At 41.8% G+C, this 14,147-nt stretch overlaps 1 protein-coding gene across 2 annotated transcripts in view; it reads right to left on the reverse strand.

Moving 5' to 3' along the window:
* Positions 1 to 969: 969 nt before the first annotated feature.
* Positions 970 to 14,147, reverse strand: part of LOC139464591 (melatonin receptor type 1A-like) — a 30,748-nt gene continuing 17,570 nt past the window's right edge. For both annotated transcript variants that reach the window (XM_071246111.1, XM_071246113.1), the window contains exons 2-4: positions 8,620 to 9,441; positions 1,766 to 1,970; positions 970 to 1,340 (exon numbers count right to left, since the gene is read on the reverse strand). In XM_071246111.1, coding sequence (XP_071102212.1) covers positions 970 to 1,340; positions 1,766 to 1,970; positions 8,620 to 9,435 — 1,392 coding nt within the window. In that variant the 5' untranslated portion in view covers positions 9,436 to 9,441. The remainder of the gene's footprint in view (positions 1,341 to 1,765; positions 1,971 to 8,619; positions 9,442 to 14,147) is intronic.

Consider the following 14,147-nt stretch of genomic DNA (forward strand, 5'->3'; position numbering starts at 1 on the left):
GCGGTCCTTTATCTTCGAGAGATGTACAACAGTTAGAAAGGGAGGAAAGGAAACCTAATGATTGCACCGACAACACCATTAACACGACATCAAGGCATCCCGTGCTGTACCCGTGAAGATCCGGGGTAGAATAGGTCTTCAGCAACCTAAACTTGCCGTAAAAGGCGACTATGCTTGTCATAGCAGGCGACTAACGGGATCGGGTGGTCAGGCTCGCTGACTTGGTTGATGCACGTCATCGATCCCAATTGCGTGGATCGATGCTCATAATGTCAATCACTGGATTGTCTGGTACAGGCTCGATTATTTACAGACCGCCGTCATATTTCTGGAATATTGCTGAGTGCGGCGTTAAATAACAAACAAATAAACAAACCAACATTCCGTGCTGAGTGCACAGTCATATAGTGCATGCCGAAGTTTTAAAGTTGTATATCTCCTCTCGTTGTCTGATGCACTAAGTATGTCCACTCTCTGCACAGGTCTCTGTCGAGTTACTTAATGAGATGTTATTTGCTGAAATGTTATGTCTATTTTTGTAACGTATTATGCTGTTATATTTCAAGAACACAAAGAGAGAACATAGCGTGTGGCAATTAGGAAGACGTTCTCACTTTATAACGAAATTATTTGTCGAGACACCTTCACTATAAGACGTCATCCATGGTGTAGTGACGTCATTGCTTTCAAAATTGCTTTCTATGTCAACACTAGTACAAGGCACCTTCTTACTCGATATTATTTCCCCTCCAATTTGGTCAAATGATCAAACGACTTTCGTTTCACCTTTCACCCACACATATGAACAGACGATTTCCGTTCCACCCTCTACTTCTCAAAGAAACAAACCACTTTGGTATCAATAATATTCATACCTATAAACTTCACCCCCACCCCCAAGAGAAAACAGCTGGTGTTCAACAAAATCCTTTTAATACAACAGGCTGTGTCAAAATAGGGTAGTGTTTCTTAAATTGCACTCTCGTCCATTACATGGTTTTCTAAGTCCTCGGAATCCATGAACGAATCGGTACTCCCCGCTGACGTCATCATGGCCTCGCTCGTGACAAGTCTTCCCCCGGACTGATACAGCTCGCCGTGGACGTCACACTGGGCACAGTTATCTTGGGTAATATCTTCATAGTACTCGTCATAGTCAGGGTCACATGTCAAGCCGTCCTCGGAATCGGGGTGTCCAACCAGCTCTGTGACAGAGTCCGTGTCAAACATAGGATTGTGTGATCCAGAAGTTCCGCACTGGGAGTTCGTGTAATCACGTATGCTTACTTTGGTAAGTCTTTTCCTCTCTGACGTCAACAAACCGCGTGATGACGTCACACCTTAAAACAGTGAATAATTTTTATACTCGCATTTCACCCAAGTCAGTGCTTTCAAATTCAATAAAGACAAATGGTCATGACAAATTCTACAAAGTTTCTCATGACTTGCAAACGATTTTGCTCTTTGGCAATCAATATTGTTCGGTTTTGTCCGGTTTAATGTTAGTTTTTTTAATGTCAAATTGTCCGGATCAATTATTCAGCAATTATCTTTCTTCTCTTGGCTAGCTACATGTATACCGCCTTTGTTGCTACCGAATATATGCATCCGAACAAAACAAAGAAAATTCCTCGTGACCTCATCGCTTTGAAAATAAGGTTAAAAAGAAAACTTGTTTTTCATGGCCAAATCTTTTAACTCTTAGCCTAGGTTCTATCATGGAAAAATTGGTCGTCTATATGATAATGTATCTATCTGACAATACCTTTAAGTTCTTGAGTCTCTGGTGTCTTGGGCCTACAGCACACACAGATTTTGAGAATGATCTTCTTGTATCCCTCTCTGTAACTGTCTAGCAGCAGACCATACAGCAGAGGGTTCAACAAACCCGGAAGTGACGTAGCAAGCAGTCCATACATCATGGCGGCCTCACTGACATCCATGCCTGCCTTCTGAAATGTTAGCATGATCTGAAACCAAGAGGGCGTTCTGTTACATCTAGCTTACGTACCTTAACATATGCACTTTTATATGAATAACCATCACATCCGATTTGAAAATACATTTCTGGAACTTCGTCTGTAATAATTTTACATGTGACGTCATCACAGTTTCTCTTGGACCCCGTCTCTATCTGACGTCACCACCAGACCCTCTGATTCAACCCCGTCTCTATCTGGCGTCATCACCAGACCCTCTGATTCAACCCCTGTCTCTTTCTGACGCCACCACCAGACCCTCTGATTCAACCCTGTCTCTATCTGACGTCATCACCAGACCCTCTGATGCAACCCCTGTCTCTATCTGACGTCACCACCAGACCCTCTGATTCAACCCCGTCTGTATCTGGCGTCATCACCAGACCCTCTGATTCAACCCCTGTCTCTTTCTGACGCCACCACCAGACCCTCTGATTCAACCCTGTCTCTATCTGACGTCACCTCCAGACTCTCTGATTCAACCCCTGTCTCTTTCTGACGCCACCACCAGACCCTCTGATTCAACCCCGTCTCTATCTGGTGTCATCACCAGACCCTCTGATTCAACCCCGTCTCTATCTGGCGTCATCACCAGACCCTCTGATTCAACCCCTGTCTCTTTCTGACGCCACCACCAGACCCTCTGATTCAACCCCGTCTCTATCTGACGTCATCACCAGACCCTCTGATTCAACCCCTGTCTCTTTCTGACGTCACCACCAGACCTTCTGGTGCAACCCTTGTCTCTGGCGCCACTGAGGTCTCTCTTCGTCCGAGGATAGCACAAAGTGATTGGGGCAGGACATTTACCACTTCAGCAGGGTATAGCGCTGAGCGACCAAGGATCTTAATCTTAAATCTTAAATCTTGAAAACGCGATCAGTGAGTCCTGGCATGCCGTTCTCCACAACTTCGGCGCTTCAGAATACTTGGTCATTAATGCCATAAGAGAATATGATCCATCTGGGATACGCTGACATTGATCAAGCTTGTCATTATCGTTTTTTACGATTTAGTCAAATTATGTATCTTTACAAGGACTCCACGCCAATCATAAACCTCTTTCAACGTGATTGGACAGCGTCAAAAGAACAAATTGCTAGGAGAAAAACATATCAGTCTAAACAAAACAAAGAAACATAATCAATAATATGAACATTCTTCTCGAATGTGGATGATTTCAGTTTGGGACTGTATTCTTCATTTTCATATTTTCTGCTCTACGTGTACCTCACAAAAAAGTATTTGCCGGCATTCGACCAAAGAGCACACATGATAAACGAACTCCAAACACTCCAAACAATTTGGATGACCATTTTGCCTGTGTCTTAAACATGAATGGTACTGTTTATATGCTCCGCATAAATGGCACTGTCTGTATGATCTCGCATAATCTAAAAAGGTTGGGATTCCACAAATGATATTGTTTATTGATCAACACTTCAATCAGGTCAATTCCAGTACTTTGAACATTGTCACATGTATGCCTATGTCTGAAATAGATCGTTCTTACTGTGACATCGAACTGGAGACCACTTTTTGTTGTATGGGCAAGGTGTTTGAAAGCGGTATTTCTATACACCTGTAGGGCATTTGGCCTCAGAAAGGTTTGTTGCATGAATACCATCATTCTTTAAAGCAGTTATTCAACTAGCCATTAACTGATTGGGTTGTACAGCCATGAGTGAGACTCAACTGAGAAGGACAGCCACTTTAAATACTGTATGCTGCCACATGAAACCTGCAAATTAATCCGTACTTCTGATTTTAATACTGAATGTGTATGCCCTTTCAGTGTAGTTTATATTGTTAGAAAGATGTATCTGCTAGTAAAGGGCTTTTTATTTCATTATTTTTATCACAACTTCTGGTTCCAGTGGATATATTATGGCGCACATTAAAGGGCCACTGCAAAGCAACGGAACATAGGATAAAGTGTTTGATCGGTTGTTTAACTATATAGTAGTTCTTATTAGAGTCCTTGTTAAATGAAATGTTATCGGTACAACTGTACTTAGACTGAATGTCGGGCTCCCCACGGGGCTTGAAAAGTATCCATCTAGATTTGATTAAGGTCCTTGTTAAATGAAATGTTAATAGAAACGACCGTATAAATGCCATGCGCCCCTCAAGGCTTGATTATCCATTATTGATCAGTACCTTTGTCAATGATATTGCTGGTAATTCGAAGCATACTGCTTTAGCTTTAAGCATATGAAAAAATGAGGAAGATATAATCACAACATCTGTATTTACTTCCAATATCGTCAATGATGAAACTGAAGTTAATGTGATAGATTAGAATCTAAGTCAACATCTGGGAGCTGTACGTTTTACTAGAACTGATTCACCAAAGTACACTTAACACTACATAATTCTCCATTCCCAATCTGCCGGTGGGTGTTCCGGGTTAGATAGACACCAAGCAACAAATGTTGCCGTAAGATAAGATTATTTGCTTGTTTGTTGTTTAACGCTGCACTCAACACTATTCCAGCTATATGACGGCGGTTTGTAAATAATCGAATCTGGACCAGACAATCAACTGACTGACATTATGACAATTGGGATACGATTACATGCAAGTCAGCGAACCTGACCACCCGATCCTGTTAGTGACCTCTTACGATAATCATGAGTTACTGGAGATCAGTCCTAACTCGCATCTTCACGGGTGACTAAAATTATGATTGAGTATACATGTGGCCTGGCTATTTTGGTATCACCGTGACCCGACGAAGTAAATAGTTGTCCATGATGCCAACCATCATGCTATGCCTTCCCCATTCCTGATCTTACAGTCCACGCTGGATGACGCTTGAAGATTACTGCCACACATTGGCACACATCAACTTGCTCTGTTACCAAGCATGTTTGAACCATCGGGGGTAAGAAGGAAACAACAAAACTAATATGTCTTTAATAAAATGACAACTATCAAGTTCGATTGCGAACATTGTCAAAAGAATTCACGTATCATCACTCCCCTATTTTCCGCTTTAAGTGTCACCATTATCATTTCCCCGACATCTATAATAATTTGGACTACACTGTTGACTAACCAAAGGGACGTCAGTTTGGTGCTGCAGCTCAGTAGTTATATTTATATGGAAACAAAAAGTACAAAATGATACCAATAAACATTCAGATATTGAAATAGCACATTAAATTACTTGTTTCGTTTTGGTTCGATCAATGATGATATGGTTTGATGCGATCTATGGAAAAACAAATTTAAATCAATCCAACATAATACTTCCTCCAACGTCAACACTATCGTTATTACAGAAGTGATCTGATCGGTGTGCTATATTTATATGTTGATAATGTGCTCGTTAATATACACTCGCAGCTTAATGTTCATATCTGATTTTGCATTCAGTTGTCCTAATAATGTGTATATAAACAAAAAAGTGTCGATTCCTTCTTAAGCTCAAGGAATATATTTTGGTTTTGTGTGGTTTTGATATTAGTTCAGTATCAATATTGTTGGGTAACCATCGAAAAACATTGTATTTCAACAGCAGTGGTTGCTAACAAGTTTGGGTCTATTTTTTATTGACAAAGTTGTTTTTTAAAATCCTGGCGAAGAGGTCATTTTGAAGATAAGTTTCTGACGAGAAACAATTTTCAGAAACTTAGGTACCGGTCATGTATTGGAGTATTGAGGGTCGGGCAGAGATGTTTGATGTACTAATGTGCTGAAAATAATTACCCTCACCTTATGCTTGTCATATTATGCTCACGACCCTCCCCGAATAGACAAACTGCTAAAGAACTTTATATTATATTACAACAGGTCCTTAAATCCATGACCCTTATAACTTTGTGTGTTGGTCTTTATGACAGTTCCTAGACTGGTCATACCTACAATGACCACCTATACATTCAATACGTTAATACACCAAATAAATTGTCGGGCAAAAGAAAAAGTATACACTTGAAATTTGGTTTTGACCAAAAACCTACAAATATGATCAAAACGTTACTAGGCTGAAAACGGTAGCCGAAACACTGAAAACTTAAGGCCCCAAACACAACTATGATACCCTTATTTAATACATCCTCATCGAAAACCATTTTTGTTTGTTTCATTTTTAGCCACTATCAAACATGGTCGTGTTCCTTTTTCCCGGCTTTTTATGTCATCCTCAAGGCCAGGTATGCGAGGCACTAACGTTAGTGTACACAATCAGATCTCATATTTATTCTATTAAAATTCTCTTTGATATGGAAAAACATATATAAATATATGGCAAATACTCCATGTAAGTCATCTGGCGCGCTTACAGGAACATGGACTGAGGGTAACATCAGATTTCCACAAGAATCCGTCTGTATACACGTCACAAGCAACTTTGATGGACGCCATCAAGTCGTCGATGTCGTAAAAGCCTAGTTGGTCTATAAATGACAGGAAATACAAGTTGATTCCAACACATTAGGATTGACGAAACATAATGACAAGATTCGCCTAAAATACAGGCAATACAAAAAACTACAACATATTATAGATTGTTATGTTCGTAGCTATTTGGTTCCAAAAAGTGATACAGGATATAGCTGTTGGTGGCTTGTCATAAATACTTCGTATAAGTGAAAGGTAGTCTCAGAATAAGACACATCACACCAGTACAGAAAATTAAATATTGTCAATGCTACAAAAGAAGTTAATTGGTATCGCTGCTGGGCAGTAAGTGTTTAAGAATAGTGTGTAGTGTGTGTAGAAAAACAACTGGGTCCCGTCTCTTCAATAAAGCTCTATTGTGCATTTACGTATGAAGATAAATGCCATTGAAAGTAGAGTCGCACTCCGGACAAACGGTGCGCGTCGTTGAATGAGGCTAGTGTTAATGATGTCGAAACTTATTGTAACTGTGAGCTTACAGACGGACCAATTCGTTTTAAGAAAAAAAAAACCCATAACCCTGAACAACACAAACAAGCTCAGTTTTTGTAAATGGAAACTATACTTGTCGACAAGAGACGACAAAATGGATCTGATGGTCAGGTTCGGTGATTGTCTTGATTGCGTGTTGTCGTACCCCGATGGCGTGGCACGTTACTCATAATGTTGATCACTGGTTGGTCTGGTTCAAACCCACGCCACAGCTGAAATATTGTCAAGTGAGGCGTTAAACAGTACCCAATCTTGCAGTGGTATCTAGCCCAAACAAGACTTTTGCTGTAATGGTTGAAACACGTTGTCTGTCTAATAGGGGAAAAATAAATGTAAATGCCACATGACCTGGTAACATTCCTCGTATTGTAATGAGAATAAATAAAAGTATTATCGGCGCTGACAAGCCAAGGGATCATCTGTTCGTTTGGAAATTATTGTGACAGTTTTCTCAACGTTACGTCAGCGGATTTGTTGTTGTTTTTTTAATTTCGAGGCGTCGATGAGCAAACAAATGAGTTTAAAAAACATATTCAATTAAACATATCGGAGATAGCTTCGTCTGACAAACCCTTTGCGTAAGACTCCATGCCCCGTCGACGTGAAGAGACGCAGAACATATCTGATCGCAAATACGTCCAACTTCCGAAATGGATATATCTTTTTATGAAATTGATTAACTCAGATGTATTTCCAAAAGAACTAACTTTGATATTTTATTGGCACGAATATGTGTTCTGTCCGCCCTGTCTAAAGCTGGAGTATGTCACGTAGCTACTGGCCATTATATCTCCGACAAATTACGGAAATATGGCGTCACATGACGTTATTAAAAGAATAGCCTCCTGTCTGTCCGAAACGTTCATCTTAGCGACTCGAGAACGCAGTCGGTTTCAATATCAGAAAAAAACCCATCAAGTCGTACACTACCGTTTTCACTTAAGGTTTTCTTCATTATCAAATGTCTGGATGAGCGCATATTATAAGTAGATATTTCACACAGGACTTGTCTGTAAAGTTCACAACATTTGCAAATGGAATACATTTCTTTTTATTCGTTTCAAGTGGAGTCATTTCTCTTGGATGAATTTGCAACACTTGCTTGTTATCTGAACACGTGTACTGTTTACAGGGCGGTTTGGACTGATGAATCCTCATTGTATAGTGAAGCTCCTCAGACTATAGGGTCCTTAGGGGAATTGTAACAGGCCACACCACGAATCCATAATTAAGTTACTGGCCGCTCAAAAACTCACGTGTTAATTAACAATCTCACTGTTGCGTTTATCGTTATATTAGTAGTTTTTACATAAGCATACGCAGTAGGATATTTTTGCACACCTCCAGTTTGACATAATATTTGTTCTAAAATTTGGTTTGGCAGTCTAGGATGCTGTTTGTGAGTATTTTTTGTTTGTTTATGATGTTGTTTAGAATTTCTAAATGTCCATGTGAATCTTCATTAAATAGCTATAATCTCGATGAAGACATATAACCGATGCTAAAAGGTGCAATGTTTTTGAAACAAGTCACTCCCACGCATGCTCACAAAAGGCAAATGTCTTCACGTCAATTTTGGACCAACATAGTGCTTAAAGCGGCGTAAAATACAATTCACTCACTTTGTATCAGTACTCATTCATAAAATAGTCTGTATCGAAGCATCTGGATAAACCTGCTATCAAAAGACCTTCTGGAGAGATCCTCTGTCTAAAAATGTGAGAGATGCTACAGTCTTACCAACAATGGGATCCACGTCAGCTGCACGAGCAGAACGAGCGATATTATCATCCATGACGTATTTTCTGGCGGACGTCGATGACGCAACAACTGTGAAACACCTTCTTCTACAGGAATACGTGTTTTCTTCATCCTATCAGCTAAATCCGGCTTGTGCAACAGTACGAAAATGAAAATACTTGAAAACGTTGATAAAAGTATATTTAGAAATCCAAATATCAAAAACGAAATAAAATAACACTGTCGACGACCGGAAGATGGCGTAAGAACTATCCATGAGTCACAAGTCGTGTTTCCTTTCATAATTTCAGGACCCAGTCCTATGACGGGTAACGTGGCTATGGCCAGGGTCACCGTGTAGATCAACATAAGTATAATGCCAACGTTTTCACGGCAGTCATCAGAGTTCTTGCAACTGTGGCACGGACATAACGTCTGGTGGCGATCTATACACATGTAGGTGACCAGCGCCATGGAAGATAAGGTACACCAAGTTGACGTCACCTGATAACACTCACACGTTCCTTTTCCCCCATACCAACTCCCATAGAAGTAGGAAACTAATCCAAGAGGCGCTGGCACGAGCGCTGAAAATATAAACGTCACACACAGAGCGGTTACAAGTTTGTCGCACACAGTTCTTTCCCCTGGCCTCTTCCACCACAAAATCACCAACAGGGGGAGGAGGTTCTCTATCAACAATGCCACTTCCAGAATGATTGTGATGATGCCTGAGACGTGGACATCTTGGAAAGTCAAGTTCCTCCTGTTGGTAGGCGACGTGGGAGGTGCACGGAATGGAATATTCTGATCCATCCTCTCCTGAAACAAAAGAAAAATCAGATTCATGATCATTCCTTTCAGTAATGAAAAAATACTGTTTCTTCCAAAAAAATGTTTTAGTTATTTTCTCATTAGGCAGAAAACATGTTTGCAAACATTTAAAGATAGTTTGGGCAAGGAAAGATAACTCTGCGTAAAGAATTGTTCTTCGTCCTGATAATTAAAACTGATCACACGTAATGTAATGATACTCTTCCTATTATTTTCCATGGATTCTCAGATACTTTAGTATTGACGATTATGCTGTGCTCTTGTGGAGAATGTTGTATGGCAAAACAGGACAGTGGTTCCTGCTAATCACCACAGTGGATAAAGCACATGCTCAAAATCTGTGAAGTGCGTTTGCCAAATTAAAATCAGAACAATCTTGAAAAATTGATATTCCAAATTGTTTATTTATGGCAAGCTGAGAGGTCATAGGCCCATTGACCTAAGACTATAATTCATATTAAAACCTGATAGTTCAACAAGACAAACCTACACGTAATCGGTCGCCATGAAAGAAAGTTTAAGAAAGAAATGAAGTTTAACATGATCAGAAACATTCTCGATCTTTTCATGGCTTTTTTATGCAAACAACGCAAATATCTACTGAGACAAGCTTCTGGGCCCGCTTGCACAAAGCGATCTTAGCGCTAAGATGATCGTAACTCCCATACTTTAACATAGGCTTACAATAGTCGTAGCACTAAGATTGCTTTGTGCAAGTGGGCCCTGATGTACACGATTTCTGAATTGACATTCTTCGATTTAAAGGCCATATAATTCACTCGTATCATGTCTTGCTGCATGGAGGTCCACACCACCCGAAGGACAATCGTTCCTGAAAGTGATGTCACGAGGTCGGACTGATAACACTCTTAGGTAGGGCATTGAAACGCAAGACTGGTGCAAGGGACCGCATCAAGGCTTCTCTGAAGTACTCACAATCCCAGAATGAAATTGTGCGATAAATTTGCGGATGAACAGAAAGCTACTATTGCCCTCAATTTAGTGATAGAGGTGGTGATTACGACATAAATTCCCCGCAATTCATATGCAACTGGTGTCAGAATGTGCCCCTCAGGAACCATGCACATAACAGAATCAGTCATCAATCAGTTATACTTCATCGATCCTGCAGCCCGGAAAAGCATTCATATCAGGGCTGTAATTGAACCCGTCACTTGTATTCTTCATTGATCAACGGGTCTTTTTCCTCCTGCTCTAATCTACATTTGGATCTTTTTCATTGACAAGTGACATCTTGGTCCTGCAAGTTACAGCTTAGATATACAACAAATATGTTACTTTGTATTATATCATATACGAGGTATGTGCAGCACTTGACGGGAGCGATCATATACGACCTTCAGCACACAGAGTGCTTGGCTTGGGTTATTTGTTTATTCTTTATGTTGAAGCTACCAACAATAGGTCCCAAACACATCCTCCTTGCCACAACGGCCGACTGAACTGGGGATCGGATGTCCTATCTTGATAAAGTGTGTGTCATCGGACCACGGAGCGTGGATCGTTGTTGATACTATAAACCACTCGGTTTCTTCGACGCAATATGTGGTAGTTAGAGGGCCGCCGTGAACAGCTTGGATATGTCTCACTGTGGTGTAAGCAAGGAAACAACAAAAATGTAAACAAACCATATCCTCCCTCTGCTGGCTGAAAAAAACAAAACAGCGCCGGTATCGACATTACAGCATTCCGCTCGCCTGTGCCTTTGAGTTTATTTCCTTAGAAGACAGAGGGTTCTTCTCACTATCGGGGTCTTTGGGGGGGATACTGGCCCTGAAATGTCGCTCCGCTTTCCGTGATTGCGGCTGAGCATGTTCATAATAACTGTGCGTGATTCTTGCAGTTGTAAGCATGTTTCATAACCATAGAGTCTGCGTAGGCCAATAAGACAGGGGATGTCGATGGACTGAGAGATTGACTTGGAATGGCGATGGACTGAGAGATATGCAGGGTATGGCGATGGACTGATAGATTGGCAGGGAATGGCGATGGACTGAGAGATATGCAGGGAATGGCGATGGACTGAGAGATATGCAGGAAATGAATATGGACTGAGAGATATGCAGGGAATGTCGATGGACTGAGAGATATGCATGGAATGTAGATGGACTGAGAGATTGACAGGGAATGGCGATGGACTGATAGATTGGCAGGGAATGTCGATGGACTGAGAGATATGCAGGGAATGTAGATGGACTGAGAGATATGCAGGGAATGTAGATGGACTGAGAGATTGGTAGGGAATGTAGATGGACTGAGAGATGTGCAGGGAAAGTCGATGGACTGAGAGATATGCAGGGAATGTAGATGGACTGAGAGATTGACAGGGAATGTAGATGGACTGAGAGATATGCAGGGAAAGTCGATGGACTGAGAGATATGCAGGGAATGTAGATGGACTGAGAGATTGACAGGGAATGTAGATGGACTGAGAGATATGCAGGGAAAGTCGATGGACTGAGAGATATGCAGGGAATGTAGATGGACTGAGAGATTGACAGGGAATGTAGATGGACTGAGAGATATGCAGGGAATGTCGATGGACTGAGAGATATGCAGGGAATGTAGATGGACTGAGAGATGTGCAGGGAAAGTCGATGGACTGAGAGATATGCAGGGAATGTCGATGGACTGAGAGATATGCAGGGAATGTCGATGGACTGAGAGATATGCAGGGAACGTAGATGGACTGAGAGATATGCAGGAAATGTCGATGGACTGAGAGATATGCAGGAAATGAAGATGGACTGAGAGATATGCAGGGAATGTCGATGGACTGAGAGATATGCAGGAAATGTCGATGGACTGAGAGATATGCAGGAAATGAAGATGGACTGAGAGATATGCAGGGAATGTAGATGGACTGAGAGATATGCAGGGAATGTCGATGGACTGAGAGATATGCAGGAAATGAAGATGGACTGAGAGATATGCAGGGAATGTAGATGGACTGAGAGATATGCAGGGAATGTCGATGGACTGAGAGATATGCAGGAAATGAAGATGGACTGAGAGATATGCAGGGAATGTCGATGGACCGAGAGATATGCAGGGAATGTCGATGGACTGAGAGATATGCAGGAAATGAAGATGGACTGAGAGATATGCAGGGAATGTCGATGGACTGAGAGATTGACAGGGAATGAAGATGGACTGAGAGATATGCAGGGAATGTCGATGGACTGAGAGATTGACAGGGAATGTAGATGGACTGATAGATATGCAGGGAATGTCGATGGACTGAGAGATATGCAGGGAATGTAGATGGACTGAGAGATATGCAGGGAATGTCGATGGACTGAGAGATATGCAGGGAATGTAGATGGACTGAGAGATATGCAGGGAATGTAGATGGACTGAGAGATATGCAGGGAATGGCGATGGACTGAGAGATTGGCAGGGAATGTAGATGGACTGAGAGATATGCAGGGAATGTAGATGGACTGAGAGATATGCAGGGAATGGCGATGGACTGAGAGATTGGCAGGGAATGTAGATGGACTGAGAGATATGCAGGGAATGTAGATGGACTGAGAGATATGCAGGGAATGAAGATGGACTGAGAGATATGCAGGGAATGTAGATGGACTGAGAGATATGCAGGGAATGGCGATGGACTGAGAGATTGGCAGGGAATGTAGATGGACTGAGAGATATGCAGGGAATGTAGATGGACTGAGAGATATGCAGGGAATGGCGATGGACTGAGAGATTGGCAGGGAATGTAGATGGACTGATAGATTGGCAGGGAATGTAGATGGACTGAGAGATGTGCAGGGAAAGTCGATGGACTGAGAGATATGCAGGGAATGTAGATGGACTGAGAGATTGACAGGGAATGTAGATGGACTGAGAGATATGCAGGGAATGGCGATGGACTGAGAGATTGACAGGGAATGTAGATGGACTGATAGATATGCAGGGAATGTCGATGGACTGAGAGATATGCAGGGAATGTAGATGGACTGAGAAATTAGAATTCTCTTTCTTCAAGACTAAACCGCCAATTCATTTTTGAGAAATATATACCGAATCGCAAAAGAAATGTCCCCATGGATAGATATATGAGAAACCTTATTTGTCCAAACACTGTAAACACACGTTGAGACATATCAAAAAGATGAAACTTGGCAAAACTGATCATCAAGGTTGAAATTAAAGAGTCAAATGTTCTTAAAGTGAAACACAACACTCGTCTCTGAAGAATGGCATCACAAGTCAGTATCTCGAGTGTCTGCCATGTGCATTCATGAATGCCGTGCAACGTCGATACATGGAGTGGATGAGGCGGTTGATGAAGGCCATGGGCACTTGAGTTCACACTCAGAGGAACGCCTGACGCAGTTCAGCTGCAGTTGTCGGCCTTGGTCAGGCGTCACTCAGCCGTCTTTGAATCTCGTCCCACATGTGCTCAGTGGGATGTAAATCGGGACTGAGGGCAGGCCACTGCATGGTCGTGGTTGCGGCGACGTGCCAAATGAGGTATGGCGTGTGGTCTCAAGACTTGATCAATGTACCGAGCTGCTGTGACAGCATTGCCTCTCCATGGACCGATGTTTTGGAAGACCACAGGGCCGACCCTCTGTGAAAGACCAATTCCACCCCACACCATGATGCTCGGGCCAGCCCACGAGTCGCTCTTAACAACACAAGCATCCGAATAACGTTCTCCA

The sequence above is a fragment of the Haliotis cracherodii genome, unplaced genomic scaffold (assembly GCF_022045235.1).
Source record: "Haliotis cracherodii isolate W230 unplaced genomic scaffold, xgHalCrac1.p SCAF_17, whole genome shotgun sequence".
Lineage (NCBI taxonomy): Eukaryota > Metazoa > Mollusca > Gastropoda > Lepetellida > Haliotidae > Haliotis > Haliotis cracherodii.